At 40.2% G+C, this 16,508-nt stretch overlaps 1 protein-coding gene across 1 annotated transcript in view; it reads right to left on the reverse strand.

The window, feature by feature from the left end:
* Positions 1-5,186: 5,186 nt before the first annotated feature.
* The window catches only part of LOC122792293 (protein FAM110D-like), a 292,902-nt gene continuing 281,580 nt past the window's right edge, over positions 5,187-16,508 (reverse strand). Inside the window, exon 2 of the mRNA XM_044060069.1 lies at positions 5,187-13,491. Within this exon, the coding sequence (XP_043916004.1) occupies positions 11,598-12,680 (1,083 nt within the window). The 5' untranslated portion in view covers positions 12,681-13,491 and the 3' untranslated portion in view covers positions 5,187-11,597. The remainder of the gene's footprint in view (positions 13,492-16,508) is intronic.

Here is a 16,508-nt window from a genome sequence, read left to right on the forward strand (position 1 = left end):
AATAAGGGTCATGTTGCTAAACGCTAGGAGCTTAAACCAAAAATTGCACACCCTGGAAGTACTTCTAGCACTGGAAGATGTAGATGTCTGTGCAGCCGCAGAAACCTGGTTCAAGACCTGAGAGAGTACCCCGGCCTTGCAAGGCTACAATGCCTTCCACACATTCAGACCACAAAATTAACATATGAGAACCAAAGGAGGTGGTGTATCTATCTATATTAGAGATAAATTCACCTCTCGTGTAGTTAGACTGGACAACTCCATGGAGTTACTCCAAGTTCAGATTATGGTGGGCAAGACCCCCATTCACGTCATAGCCAGTTATAGATCCCCCTTCCGTGGGTCAAGATGTGCATGAAGCCTACATGACCAAACTGGAGACAATCCATATATTACCAAATACTCTGGTTATGGGGGGATTTCAATTATCCTACCATTAACTGGGATACCTTTGCTAGCCCTAACTCACTAGCACAAAAGTTCCTTGACTTTGTTAACTTAAATGCCCTGGAACAAATTGCTCATACTCTGGCAAGAGGAACAAATTTACTAGATCTTGTCCTCACTAACATGTCAAACAGATACACTGTCACAACTGTCTGACCCTCAGTTAAATCTGACCACAAATCTGTCGCCTTCGAGCTGGCACTAACACAAGAAATCACAAAGGGTGAAATCAGACAAAAAACTTCAAAAAGGTAAACTATACCCTCCCTAGGTGAAAGTATTAATGCATTCCAAGCCCTTCCCCAGCTGGAAGTGGTAACTACACCAAAGCTTACACTAAAGCCCTGTACAATCTCTTGCATAAATGTATAGACTCGGCTGTACCAGAAAGAATCAAATCCAGAGCCCCAAGTAAAAACAAGCTGCCATGGTGGACATCCAGCATCAACAAACTTTACAATAAATGCAAAAGTTGCAGTCCAAGAAAACAAAGGAGAGGTCTCAACAATGGAAATTCACCCTCCTCAGCCTCAACAGGCAAATAAGACAACCTGTCAAATTCTCCAAGGACTTTTGAGAAAAAGTTAGCAAGCACAGCCAAGGATAACCATAAGGCCTTTTGCAGCTATGTACGTATCCTAAAAGTAGGACCCAAGCATGTGCATAACTAATGACCAATGGTATCACACACTGACACACAGAGATAGCAAACCTGCTAGCAGGTAGGTTTGGTGAATAATTTCACTCCCTTATCCCCTTCAAACTTACCACAAAGCTTCCCCCAACCCCCCACCCTACATATCTGAAGAGCAGGTCATTGAAGCCATGTCCAGGGCACAAAACACAGCCTCTACGGACCAGATGGCATCCCAGGCTGTCTTCTAAACAGGCTAAAACATGACCTAGCATCACCATTAAGTACTCTTTTCAATCATAACCTAACCACAGGCTTTGTTCCTGCAGAATGGAGAACAGCAACAGTTATTCCCCTCCACAAAGGTGGCCTAGCAACAGACCCAGGGAATTACAGACCCATAAGCTTGACCAGCATCATCTGTAAGGCCATGGAACATATCATTGACCTTATAAATGAAGACATAGGTGAACTCCAAACCCTGGATCCTACCTGATTCAACTTCAAGGGCAGATCCTGCCTGTTAAATCTGGTGGATTTCTTCAAAAATGTGACCAGGATGCACTAATGAGGGCAAATTTGTGTACACCGCATACCTTGACTTCGCAAAGGCTTAAGGCACAATTCAACACTTGGGCATTACCAATAAACTTAGCAAACAATGTAAATCCCTTTGTTGTAAGATGGATTCCCAACTGACTCACAAACTGGGTACACACTATAAAAGTGGGTGACTCCATATCAACCAGCAGACCTGTTAACAGTGGGGTGCAACAGGGATCAGTGCTGGGGCCCCTATTCTTTGGTATATGCTTCTCAGAAGTTTAGGGCAAAATTAAGGGGTTGTGGCTGGCCAAGTTTGCAGACAATTGCAAACTAGGTGCAATTACTGAATCCCCAAATGATGTCAGTACACTCCAGGAGGGTCTTACACAGACCAACAACTGGTGTTTCAGTCACGGTCTCAAACTGAATGCAAAGAAATGCATCATCATTCCCTTCAGCACAATGTCTCAACACTATCAAATCAACAATACCCTAAGTACCCACAAAGTGGTAAGGGACTTGGGATCACAAGTTGACTGCGACCTTAACTTTGACCACCATGTGTCTACTTTGGTAAGGAAAGACTTCTATGTAGCACACTTGATTAGTAAAGGCATTGCCTCAAGATCAAAAGAGTTTATAACCACTCTACACTTATCCGGGCTGTAATGGAGTATAATGCTCCTTTTAGCATGTACCATACAAATCACTGCAGCAATTGGAGAGACCTCAGAGGTTTCTAACAAAGAAGATCAAGGGACCCCAGCACATGCCTTACACAGACTACCTAAGTCCCTGTCACTATACTCTCTATCTATATGACTTCATATAGACTTCTTAAGGGAGACTTATGCCTGGCCTACAGACCAGTCTCAGACCCAAACCTAAACCTAATGAACTTGCTGCATATCCATAAATCAAATGGGACTAGGGATACCCATTCCAGGGACCTAAATATGGTCTTCAACTTAAATAGGACATGCCGGAGGGATAGATTTATCTCCCAGCAACTGCCGCATCTTTGGAATAGGCTACCAATTCATGTGAAGCAGAGCACCTCTATTACACTGCTCAAGCGGAACCTAGACAAGTGGATGGGGCACTGTAAATTCCTACCAGGGATAGCACTTACAGCCCTCTTGGACATGGGCAGTCATTGCTAAATGCAGTCTTGGGTATTGACTAGCATTTCTATGGTATTATATTGGGATGAAACAGCTAGGCTTGAAATTAGCTCTGGTGTCGATAGCTTAGTAATCTTCTATGATCCTATATGTCTTATGTACATAGATGACATGTACATAAAACATGTACATGTCTATTTTTTCTTTGGAATTGTACTTGCTAATTTGACTGGGTAGTGACCGGAAAAGATCTTGTAGCAGCCTCCTCACCCAGTTAACAAGCAAAAATAAATTCAGATCAACATCAAACCCAGAGATCTATAGCTCTACAGGTTCTCTCTTAAATATTTACAGATATCATTATACAAGACTCCCTTGTGTGTACACTCTTGTTCTTTCTCTAATTAATAACTAAAATTACATATCGTCCTTGCCTCACCCCTCTGAATCTCAATATATCCTAATATTTTTCCAAATCTATTACTACTACAGCATTTCTTGACCTGTGATTTTATTGTGCCCATCTTGTTATATATGCAGTGAGGTATCATAAGAAATGTATATCACATCAATCTACCACATTTCCAATCTCTTGAAAGTCAATATGCTCCAATTTCCTTCTAAATTTGTTACTACTGGAACATTCCTTGATCACTTACCTGTTTTACTGTGCCTCCCTAATACCTTACTGTATAAGCTAACACAGGGATCATAATTTTGATGACAGGCTTACCACTGCGGCTATACACACAAACTGAACATGTTATTAAAATGTGTCATAAGGTAACTTTAGTACATAATGGAAGGTCAAGGTTATTCAAAAAATGTGGACAATTACATGCTCATTGTAAATCATAAATTATTCAGGGGAAGAAGTCCAATGGGGTGGGAGGTTGGCATAATGGTTAAGGTGTTTACCTTACAGACACAAGGTGCAGGGTTTGATTCTCACATGGGATACTTGGCTAGGCTTAAAATGGCCCAAAAGGGCACTTAGCCTAGTACTAATCTATGAATCTGCAAAGCAAAATTAAAAGAACAGAAATTGTTATGACTGTATCTACTAAAAATAAAAACTATAGCCATCACATTCTCTGCATCACTAAGTGAAGACATGAAAGATAAAATCTGAGCAGTACATATTGTCATGGAAAATCCCACTCTCCAATACACCACAGAATTACTTATCACAGAAAAATTATATAAGCATTTAAAAGTAAGAAAACACAGGTATGTTGAGTTTCGAAGTATCCTAATGTAAACAGGATCCCTGCACACTAGTGACTCAAAGTGATAACACATGTACCAAATCAGATGTACAGAGGGCACATTGCAAATACACTACACATACAAAGTATGTTAACAAGTAAATGCAATTATATTTAAAAGAAAGTATTGAATTTTTATTTCAAATGTCACTGTTTAACAGCAATATTTCATGCTTGCTCACCTCAAAACATGATGTATTGCTTAAGTATATGCTAGCATCGCTGTAACTGTAAAATTCCACTTCAAGTACCTTCATTTATAGCTCATCACACATCATCTTCCTTGACACATTATCGACCTGTATGAACTACTAATAATTTGTCACAGGCTGTACTGGAGTAATGAACGTAATGGTCTTTGATGTTCTAGTATATACTATGAGGTGTCAGTGTCTGTAACAGTAGCCAAACTTGTTTATATATGCTGTCAAATACAAGGCAAACTAATCTGTCAAGCTGCATAATGTATGTATGCTACACGTAACACTAGAGCTTTTCTCACCAGGCCTCTGCTGAAAATGGGCTTGTAGCAAAGTCATACAACCAGATACCAGAAAAGATATCTGCAGTCACCATACGAGAGCAGATCCAATCCACACACATAGCTGGTGTTCTAAGTTTTCAGCATTTATTCAACAAGCAGTTTGTAAATAAGTGAACTATTGGCCAGATTCCAAAAGACTTGTTCTCAGTGTATGGTCTGTATATAAATCAGACTAACACTGCAGGCCATGCTCCAAAAGACTTACTCTCAGTGTAAGAGACTTACTGCAGTCTAATAAAGCCTACTGTGCTACTTAAGGATATCACCAGCCTCTGCCACATCATTTGGCTTCACTTGGCAAATGGTAGTGCCAGCTGAAAACATCCACATGACACGCCAGCATCCCATGGCAGTGGAACCTACAAGCATCAACTTGGAAGTATATCAATAGGTTACTCCTCAGTGAATGTCAGTTTATTACTTCTGGGAAAGTAAGGAGACTGGTACATACAAATGTACCAGTGTTTAGCCAGGAAAAAAAAATGAAAACATGTCCTTCTGCTCACCTCACATCTTCCTGTATTCATAGTCACTTTGGGATCTTCATATTTATGCTGTTCATAGCCACACTTAACAATAATACAGCAGCTTCAATAAAACATGAACACAGAACAATGCACTCATAAAAAGAAATAAAAGCTTTATTGTTCAGGTTATCCAGCCTGTTAACATAATTTTATAAACAAAATACTGCTCACACACTTAACAGTGACCTGTTATTGTACTAGTCATAGATTCATGGATGCAGAACACTGAAAAGACAAAAAACTGTTTGTCAACAACACATTCGGAAGAAATATTTTTCCAAATACAATTTGCAGTAGACAGGAGTTAAGCATAGACTGATTTGTGTTCACTAATGCAAAAGAAATATACTTTCTGCAGCTGTTTGTCCTAAACCTGTAATGAATATGAACTCCTTCCCAAAGGAAGGAGACAAGTAACTGCTTGCCTATTACACTTCACATACCTGTTTCTTCACACGTGCCTCAGCACTTCATTCTTTTCAAGCCATTTGACCATGCTGACCACCAAGATGGAGCTCAGGACAGCTTCCTGAATGACCACTTCTAAACGCAGCTTACTCAACATCACAACTTGCTGAAAATGATCTGGAGACCACATTCCCACTAGTAGACTCTCCTGCTGTAATTGCAGCATTAAAAATGGTGACCGTTGCTCTCCCACATGCATTAGATGACAGCTATAGCCCCTGTAGCTTCTGTTAACTACAGACCAGATGCACGATAACAGCAACTTAGGTAAGAGTTAAGTTATCCAGGGATACTAAGATATTAGAAAAGATTATGTAATGTGGTCTTGCTTGTTCCATACCAACAGTTAAGTTTTCCTCAGCAGACTTGATCTCTGGTGGTGAGGACATGGTCTCTAGGTTCTTTTACAAGACTGTGCAATTCCTGTCATTAGTGTGCAGTAAACACTGCCTCTAGAAAGGTGACAGAAATCTGCACCATTCCCATGACTGCCTTTCTACATTAATGATATAAGCAGCTGCAGTGATGAACCAGAAATGAAATACAGCCATTTTACTTACTGCTACTAGTAGTTATGAATTACTACTGGCCAAACTAATGATTTAGATAATGTGCAGCCAATTTAAGAGGAGAAAAAAAATGCTCTTGTGAAATAAGATGGGGTGAAAACAGGGCTGCTGAAAATCTCTGTCCTTTAACTTGAAATTCCTATGCACCAGCATGTAAATGAGAGACTAAAATAGGACCTGGAAACTGGGAAGATGTCTGAATGAGAAACATATACAAGATCTGCACTTCACAAAATGGATGTGGAGATGGTAGTGGGATGAACTGATGGCTGGGGAAGGGGACCTGGCTTCAGGTCAGGAATCTTGAGGTCAAAGTATTGGCAAACAGGGCAATAAAGTGGGGCATTCCCCAGAGACCAGGCCTCTGTGTATTGCTTTTTAAGTAGCTTATTAGTAGTTTGTATAACACATCACAGAAATACAGGCTACTCTAGAATAGTCCATCTTGGGAGAGGGGACAAAATAACTTGGCAAGACAGATTATAACAGAAGCACAAGTGCCAACAGGTAACATGTTGCAGCATTTGTTGCCTTGAATCCAAACATAAAAAAATCTAAATAAAACCCCAAACCTGAAAACAGTCTGTCCCAAAATAATGTACATTACCAAAGGTATACCAGTAATCTGATTACATGTGAAAGCAAGTTAACTGGATGCAGTGACATATTGCAGCGATACAAGTACAACTGTGTTATGACTATCTGCTTTCCCTGTGCAATTCACAGTAAAACTACAAAAGACAGTATAGTGTGTTTGGAATGGCTTTTGCATGAAATGTACTCACCTGGCATCAATTTCATATTTAAAAAAAGTTAATAAATGTGTTATTACACAAGGAACAACCCACAAAAAGGTAATGGTGCTAGCATGTCACTTTTGGCAGATGATGCATAAAATAGTGGTGTAGTTAGCCAGAGCTGCTACAGGCAGCACAGTAATCTAGCCTGCTATGAAATCTGGGTACAGTGATACATTAAAAGTTTTAGGAATCTAAAACAAGATTTGAATAAGCTCTTACAGAGTTAAAGATGCGAGGGTAGACATGTTAACTTAGCATCTTGTACCGGTCACAGTTCAGTCAATCATGCAGAAACCAAGCAGCATTCAGGCAAAAATGAACTCAATCAGTGGATGTCAAGCAACAGACAAAAGTCTCAAAAGCCTGGTTGCAACAGCTGAATGAGTCTTGTTGTCATAGGTCTCAAACACCAGCAAGAGAGAGTGACAGATAAAAGCCTCACGGTTTTGCACAGGAGTCACTACTCAAAATCTTGCATTCTTGCTCCTTTGCCTAGTGGAACAGGATGATTAAACCTGCAGAAAGGTAGGACTGAAATGTACAACATGCTAGTATATTTATAGCCTAAAAGATGAACTACAAGTAGATGAAATGGAATAGTACCTATGAAACTAGGACTCATAGTGACATAAATACATGCCACAAAGCAGTTTATTTGCCTTTGGGGAAATAAGTATAATATGCTGACTGGTCACATGACAGAGTGCTTGGTCTGTATTCTCCATTTAAATTCAACTTCTACTAGAGCCTGTAATAAAACACTGGAGGTTAGTATAGAGATGAGGATAAGGCACAGAGATCACTTTTGAGACAAAAAGCTTTGAAAGAGAAAAGTCCGACTCTGTTATATACGGGAGAGCCCCCATCTGTGATGCCTGCAACCAAGGGTTGATTACTAGCAGGGGTGCCAAAGTAAGATTGGGGTATGAGGAAATTGGTGGCCACATGCCATGTCTTTTTGACTTTTAGGGATGAATTTTTGTACATGTCTACAGTGGAACGTGTATCATTTCCTCATGGACACTGTCACACTTTATAAGGAGAACATGGGTAAGATATTGATGTGAAATCTCTCTCAGCCCTATAGCATGCCCATAATTGGAATTATGTTGCCCTCTCCGATATCAAAGGTGTGAAACAGGCTTACAACCAAATTAATTGAGACAGAGCAGAAGTAGCTCTCATCGACTTAAAATTACAAGACATACAGGACCAGAAATGGAAAAGATTTTTGCACCATTTCAGCTAGCAAAAAAAAAAGGCAGCAGGAACTGATTTTTTTAATGGAGTATACACTTGCTTTAAAAGCACAAGCTGCCCTCCTCCCCCTCCCCCATGTGAAAAACAACAGGACTGCCCATCTTAAAATCAGGGACATTACTATCACATGCTCGTTTACTACAACAGCTAGCAGAAACCACCAAGCAGTTTTACTAGTGAAATTCCCATCAATCTAAGTAGTAAACAAGGGAAAAAAAGAAAGGAAAAGCATGCTATAACCCCTCATTACCCTATTCGTCAAGAGACACCTGGAACAAAAACTGCTGCCCATACTGTTTAGACAGGGAGGAAAAACAGAAATCAGTTCTATGCCACAGAATCTCTAATCATCATAAGCCTTTCTGTAATGGAGTTAAAAAAAATCTTTTTTTTTTGCTTTCCTATATCTAAGCTATATGTGGCATTTGATTTAGAATGTGTGATAAAATGAACAGAATTCATTATAATTAGGCTCCTGGTTCTAACAAAACAAAACCAGACACACCATTACACCTGCTACATCAGATCTTACACATGTCTAAGGGAATATGTGTACTTTGGTCTTTAAGAAGTATTCTGTTAGGCCATGTTTGGCAGAATGACTACAATAATACAAACAGAACAGGAATAGAAGCAAAAACTGCAAATACACTTGGCACCACTGTGCATGCAAAGTTGTCCTGGAATCATTTCCCCGGAGAATCTGCAAAATAATGCAGTTGTATTGTAATACACAAGATCACAAGCAAAATATTAAATATAAAAACGTGCTTTTGTAAGGTGGATCTCTAGCAAAGATGGATAAAGCTCTGACTGCAGTCCGGGGACCCAGGTTAACAAGTGTGAGATTTGAGAGAGTCATCCAAGGGACGGGAGGGAACTGAGAGTCTGATGATAGTCTGCCAAATCCTCAGAGGAGGAAAGTGGCCAGCCCCCCTGCACTTCTAACAACTGTCAAAGGTTAAGAATAGTAACAGACCCAGTCACTCTGACTTGCCAAAAACCAAATGCTCTATAGCTGGGACTAGGCCTCCAAATTTTGTTTCAGGGATACACTTGTTATGGGGTTTGTTAGCATGTGCAAACCTACCACCTCCCTGGGATGGTAGTCATGATCCCGGGGTCACACCACATCCCATCCTCACCATCCAGCGTCTGAAATCCAAAACTGGAGTGGAGAAAGTAGCAAGCCAATAAGTCACTTAGGAAGCACAATGGTCTTTGAAAGGGAAGAGAAAAAAATTAAAAAAAAGTGCCTTATTCAACTGTCAACACAATGCACACAAAATCTTTGAATAATGTTAAGCTGTTAAAAAGGAAAAAGACAGTTATTTTTGTCTTGCTGGAATCTATTGTGTAATTTCATCTATGTTGCTTGCAATGAAACTGATGTATACATCCGGGGGGAGGGGGTTGGGGGACTTGTCATATCTTTACTTGTATAACAGTATCACAATATTTAATCCAGCCCTGTAAGGTTACAACATTAACATTTTTTATCAGGACTTTAAATATTTTCATATTCCCCCAACAATTTTTTAACCAGAATTTTTAAATGATCTAAAATTATTCTGATGCCCCATAAATATTTTTTGCAATTTATTAACTTGTCCAACAAACAAAGCATGCTTTTCAATATCTAGGTAGGGGCTAACACACCTGCCTTGTTTCTGAACTGGAGTTTCTCTGCAAAGATCATGCCCAAAGGCAGTTTTTGTTCAAACCCACGTGCCTAGATTTCTTTTAAACTGTAAAAGTAAGGCAACTCCCAAATACGTTGTATACTAGGAAAAGAAAGGCTAAGCAGCACTGAAAAAGCAGGGCTAAACTAAGGGTTAAATTTGCTTATTTATAAAGCAGAGCAAACTTACTGCACCACTACTTTCCAGAGTTCATCTCTTGCATGTTGATCCTAAATATTTAATCTGGTGTTTGACAGGCATCAGTGTTCCCTTCACTTCGAACCTACAAAAATGTCTCATGCTTGTATAACCTGTATACTACCATCACTGGCTGGAGTCTCTCAGTGGTCAAATGTCAACTAACTTCATATTGCATATTACAAAAAAAAGGCAGACTGCCACAAGTTGTGAATATCTCCAAAGTAGATTAGGAAAGTTAAACAAGGTGTGAATATCTCAATAGGAAAAGTGAAGTTCTCACATAGGGCCTAGGACGTGGGATGACTTCCCATATGGAAAAGTACTTTTGCTCAGTGAATGAATAAAACAAGCTTTTGTCATTAGCGTGGTCTCGGGAAGATGAATGTTCATTTGGTTACAAAAGAACTGCAGGAGTTGAGATTTAAGAATGATCTCAAGTGAAACCACTGGGACATACACACCACAGAGCACAATGCACAGGGTAAGTAAAACCTGATAGTATGACAGCCTCTGGCTGATTCTGGTTTGCTTTTAAATATGAAGTGCAAATACTCATCCCCAAACCAGATGAAAAACTTAAGCAAGTAATTATTGCAACACTAAATTGTACAGCCATGCACTAAAGTGCTGAACTCCCATGCAACTTGCAGGACATTTCCACTAGAACACAAATGGGCATCTGGTACGGATTTGCAAAACAGGAGTTCTGATAAGTCATTTTTTAATGACTGCAAAAGTGTATGTCCAGTATCTAGAATGAAAATAAGGCCCTGAATAAAGTAGAAAAGAAAGTTTTTGGCATAGAGTTTGAGCAGAAATCAGTGTCCAAACTAAACAAAAATGCCTGTCACATATGCAACGACAGTCTGTAGTTTCATACTTTTACATAAATTGTACAGCAGTGCTCAAAATTTTAGGTTAGTGCTGAAGTCTGAAAATTAGGTTGCCACAGTATCAGCAGAACATGAATACAAACACTGACTGCAGTCACTTTTTACATATGTGGGAAATGAAAGCGTGCTGTTCTATGGCTTACTGAGCTTTTTCACTGATGAAGACTGCAGCTAGGGAACAGGATTACTGACCAACAGCGAGTTTTTGAAATGTCTTAATGAATTAAGGCAATTGCAATGCTCTTCAAATTCTGTAATGCCACCACTGCAAAAAAGTTTGTTTCTGCACCAGCATGGTAGTTTTTGAGTGCAGTGATGTAGGAAGCAAAACAATCTATCACTTGTTACCACACCATTACGGCATGCCAGGGAGCAGATTACAGCACTAGGAAAATACATATCAGATGCACAAGCTTTAACACAGTTGGCTAATGCTGCATTATGTATTTCTTTCATACAAGCAACTTCAGTAATCAGCTATGGTAAACTAGTGCTCTACACTCAGCTTATCTCACCAAGCCTCTAATGCATTGAATAAATAAATGATAAAAAAACAGCACTGCATTCAAAAATAAACACATGTATAAATAACACAATTACTTTCTGTCACACCCTGGGCTGCTTCAGTTCGTATTTACACAGTAGATTCCTTCGATGTGTCCTTGGCCTTTCGACAGCTGTAGAGCCATTTGATGACCCGAGCATTTCGTTCAATGATGGATACCACTGAAGGTATTTGTTCCTTCAGTTCATCTTCCATTAGTCCCATCCCATCATCACTAGAATGAGACATTTCCTCCCCTGCTGATCCAGCACTACTGATGCTTCGAAACATAAGAGACGCAGTATCTGATGTAGCTGGTAAAAAATTTGCCATCCCAAAGTGCTCCACAATGTCTGCATCCAGACCACAGTAGTTAAAGAATCTTTCTTTCTCAGAGACAGCCAATGAGTTCCGCCAGCAGGGGTCAGAATGGGGCTCTCTTGGCCTGGGTATGGGTAGCTCAATAGGTTTCTTTGCACTGTGTGTGGATATGGAAATCCTGTGTCGACATACAGATGGGGTTGCTGCAGGACTAAGTGTGATAAGTTGTAAATTGCAGGATCTTGGTGAAAGAGTTTCTGGAGAAGGCAGTTCTGTAGAATATTCACCCCTAGAAGTGCCTTTATCTTTTACATTCAGCAAAGCTTCAGGGATAGCTACAGTTTTTTCCTTAAGAGATCCTTGGAATAACCACCGGACCAGGCTATAACCTTTGGTATTTTCTTTGTTGACTGTTTTGCAGTCACGCTTTTGGCGATACATGATTAAGGAGTCTGGCCTCATCATTCTTTTCCCAGTGCTTCTTCGCAGGATAGGAGTCTGCTGAGTAACCTTTGGGGCACTGTCAGCTTCCTCTAGATGCTGGTTCTCCTTGCAGCTAGAAACATGGGAGATGCTGTCATATGTAGGCTTGTTCCTTGGACAGGGAGGAGCTGAATAGTGTATATTTCTTGGACAGGGAGGAGGAGTTGCATAGGGCATAATTACAGGTTCTTGCCTGGTGTTTCGAACCTCTTGAGTCTTCACATATTTGGCTTTGTCTGCTTCAAGTCTCTCAACAGCACTAATTACCTGTCCCCTATTTCCACTGTCTATTTGTCGACGTAAGTATTCAGGACCCTTATTCAGGAGCCGCAGAGGGGGAGGAGAACCAATTGGGGAAATGGGCTTCATTTTTGTTTACATGTGCAAATGGCTTCTAATACTGGAGACACATGGCCAGCATTCTATAGAAGGCCTACATTGTAATGTCAACATCAAATATTTGCTTCTGTTGTCAGAGACTGTACTGTATTAACAAAGGACTTTCTTTAACAATGTCACATGATGTTTCTAACATGTGTATGTGTGAGAAGTACAGTTTCATTTAATTTCAACAGCCTGGTTTTAAATGTATTTGACACAGACTTCTGCAACTCAAGAGACATTCAGTTAATAAGAAATTGCCAAGCTATCTTCAGATAAAAAAAAAACACAACAACTGGAATGTCTCAAGATACAAGGACTAATAAATCTGCAACCCTTCAAGTATGCCTCCTCTCAAACATATAACCTGGAACTTTCACTAAATGTGCTGCCAAATGGTTTTAAGTATAGTTATGGCCAATGATTTAACAACTTTTTGGAACCTATCACTCTTATTTGGCTTCAGACAGATTCTAAGAAAAAGGGGCAACATGTGAAGTGTATTTCTTGAAAAAGAGTTCCCACAAAATTTCGGAAGTCATCCAAGCCACTTCTGTAGTCCACGGCATCTATGATGTCAAGACATATTTAGTATTGCAACCTTAGTCTCTTCTACATTTTGACAGCAGAGTCCTGCATAGATATCTATGCGTTGTAACCTTATTTAGGTTTTCCTTGCAGATGCTCCTGAATGAATCCAGCAGCTGGTTGTTAGATCTTGTTACCATCACACTGCCTGTCCACAGAAATAGGGCAAAGAGCAGATTTTATGCATGTCAAATGATCTCAGCTGTTCTTCCTGTAAAATACATCAGAGAGAGAAAAAAGGAGGAGGTCATTAGTTCAAAGACTCAGATCAAGGACATTGTACTTCAGTAGTGAGAGTTTTCAAATGCAAACCAGTTTAAAATCAGGACACGGGGTATTAAACATTTTATTTCCACATTTTTGTTTTATTGTCTATTTCACCAGGTTTTGTGCATGTCATACTTTTTGCCCCATTGATCTATCTCCAAAATGATCATAAATATTGTATAAAACAGATGTACAAAATCTGTGTGCATCTAATATTGATAGATGGAAACAAACACACACACACACACACACACACACACACACACACACACAGAAGGGGGTAGGGAGAAGGAGCTACTTCTTTCAGGGAAATTAGTTTTCTTATTTAAAATGGATGGAGGAAAGCAGGTAGCTGGATAAGGCACAGACAGGGCAAGACAGATGGGGGTCATTTTATCTGCTGTACTGCATTACAGGCCCCTTTTGCTAGAGCAATTGGATTAAATTTTGTGAATAACAAACACAGCTGTCACCTGCATCTGAACTGCTGCCAGTGGTCACCACAGTGGTTGCAGCTGTTCCAAAGAATGGTCCTTGCCTTTCTAGATAAGGAAAGCTTCCTCTTGAATTATCTTTCCTTTCAAGTCTCCTTCAAAAGTCCTGCAGAACAGTCCCAGATTCATTCCACAATACTGTCTAAAGCAGAAATAGTGACCACATCTCTAAGAGATTAAATGGGAATGTTTTGAGTGAACAATGCAGGGCATGGGAAATTAGAGAGGTGGTAATTACAGTTGGGAAGGCCTCAAAACTTCAAGAAGTTGCCAGTGCTTTACCTGGATGCTATGAAAGCATACGATGGGGTGTCTTAAAAGGTATTATATAGGAATCATGGGTAAGTTTGGCTTTCCTGTTCAATGGATTATTCAGGTCAGTATCATGCTGTTTGTCAGCTTTATGACTGTACTTTCATAAGGGATAGCAAAACAAAGGTGCTTTACCCGCATGCATACTTACACTCTTCATTAAGCCTTTAGTTCATCCTATCACACAAGCATCATCATCAGGGACTTTGAAGAAACAATTTAAGATTAATATACATGCAGACAAAATTCTGTTTACTCATCTGATTCCCAAACTATTCATACTAATGGAGCACATGATACTAGAGGATTTTGCCAGCTGATATTCATATCTGCTCAAAGTAAAGCAGACATTCAGTCACAAGTCTTTCACTCCTGTATGAAATGGGGATGGAAAAGATATTGGCTAGCTTACTTGTCTTGAGAGTGGGAATGATACAGTGAAAGAAAACAAGATTCCTGAATTTAGAAGAATTAAAATGACTTGGGTAGAACAGTGTGTGATCAAGAATATGGAGAAACTGAGGCTGTCCTTTGTACAGAGGGTGCTCTACAAAACTATATGGTTAGGGAAAATGCCTAGTAATATTCAAATTCTTTCTTGCCTTCAGAGATGTTTAGTGCAAATCAAACGTGGGAGGACACTGCTGAAGGTAGACAGTTGATTGCTACGCTGGTTCAGGGATACTTTAGTTTATTTCTATACTGACAAATGGTGGTTGGGCACATTAATACAGTACAGCGAGTTGTGTGTATAAGGGATGGGGGCAGATTCTGTTGAGAGAATCCCCCCAGTTCTTTATCATAGGCATCTTAAAGTGATCCATGGTTTCTTTTGGTCTATATCATGGCTGAAAAATGGTCCGATGGCAAAGACAAATCAAAGATATATGCATAATTTAGAGCAGTCGAATCAACCAGCATGTTTTGGTGAGGTGGGAAGAAAATGACAGCTCAGAGAAGGCCCACACACATACACAGCACATGCAAAATTTCACAAACATATTCATGATGATGGTACAGCAATACTTACACAAATGAACTGCATGCAACAGTAATAATTCTGATGCTAAAAGGAAAGTGAAGTTACTTTTTGAAAGACCATTCTGAAAATGCCATAACAAGCAGGGGTGAACAAAGGTTCACTGTCTGTCTTAGTATTTGGGGACATCATGTGCTTCTTAGGTTGGTACTAGGCTATCGGCCCTAGGGCCTATACAAGCCTAGCCATAACAATTCCCTGGCTATTTCTTCCCACACTATTTACTTCCTGGACCCCTGTCTAGCAGGGCGACTGACGTGATTCCTCGGGGTGAATTTCCTTTCTCCCATCCAGTAGTCATGGTTCCCTTTGAAAAGGGCCAAAGAGGTGCTCTGCTTGACATGTATGGGCAGTCTATTCCAGAGTCTGGGGAGTCTCTGGGTCAGGAACCTATCCCTCCAGCATGTTTTGTTTATTGTGATGACAAGGTTTAGATCCCTGGAGCGTGTGGCTCTGAGGGATTCGAATTCCAAGTGTAGCATGTCCAACAGCTCTGGGTTTGACATGGCCTTGTATGTTAAGCAGAGATCGCCTCTGAGTAGAGGATATGCGACAGAGTATAGCTGGAGTTTTTTAAGGCGGTCAGCATAGGGTATCTGCTTTAGGCCTGTGATTCTTTTAGTGAGGTATTTCTGTGGCCTTTCCAGTTGCAGGTGTCGTGAGAGGTACATACCAAATGGGGTGTTGTATTCTATAATGGGTCTAATGAGGGATGAGTACTGTGGGACAATGATCTTTTTTCTGGATGAAAAGCCCTTAGTAATGAGGTGTGCCACATAGAAGGATTTCCTGACTGTTGTGGCAATGTGGTTATCGAAGGTGAGACCACTGTCCACCTGTGTCCCTAAGTCATCACACTTTCGGTGTTTAGTGTACTGCCACTTATGTGGCAATTCATGGGTACATGCTTTTTCCCAAAGGGGATAACTATACATTTCTTGGTATTGAGCTTGAGCCCATGGCTCTGGCACCAAGCATCTGTTTCTGTAAGGCCCTTTTGTAGAGTATCCACATCATTTGGAGATTCAATAATGGCTCCCCGTTTGCAGTCATCTGCGAACTTTGTTAGCCAGAGTCCCTTAGTATTGGCCTGTACTTCAGAGAAGTAGATGCCAA

Source organism: Protopterus annectens, chromosome 1.part2, assembly GCF_019279795.1.
Source record: "Protopterus annectens isolate FY-2018-M chromosome 1.part2, PAN1.0, whole genome shotgun sequence".
In the NCBI taxonomy this organism is placed as follows: domain Eukaryota; kingdom Metazoa; phylum Chordata; order Ceratodontiformes; family Protopteridae; genus Protopterus; species Protopterus annectens.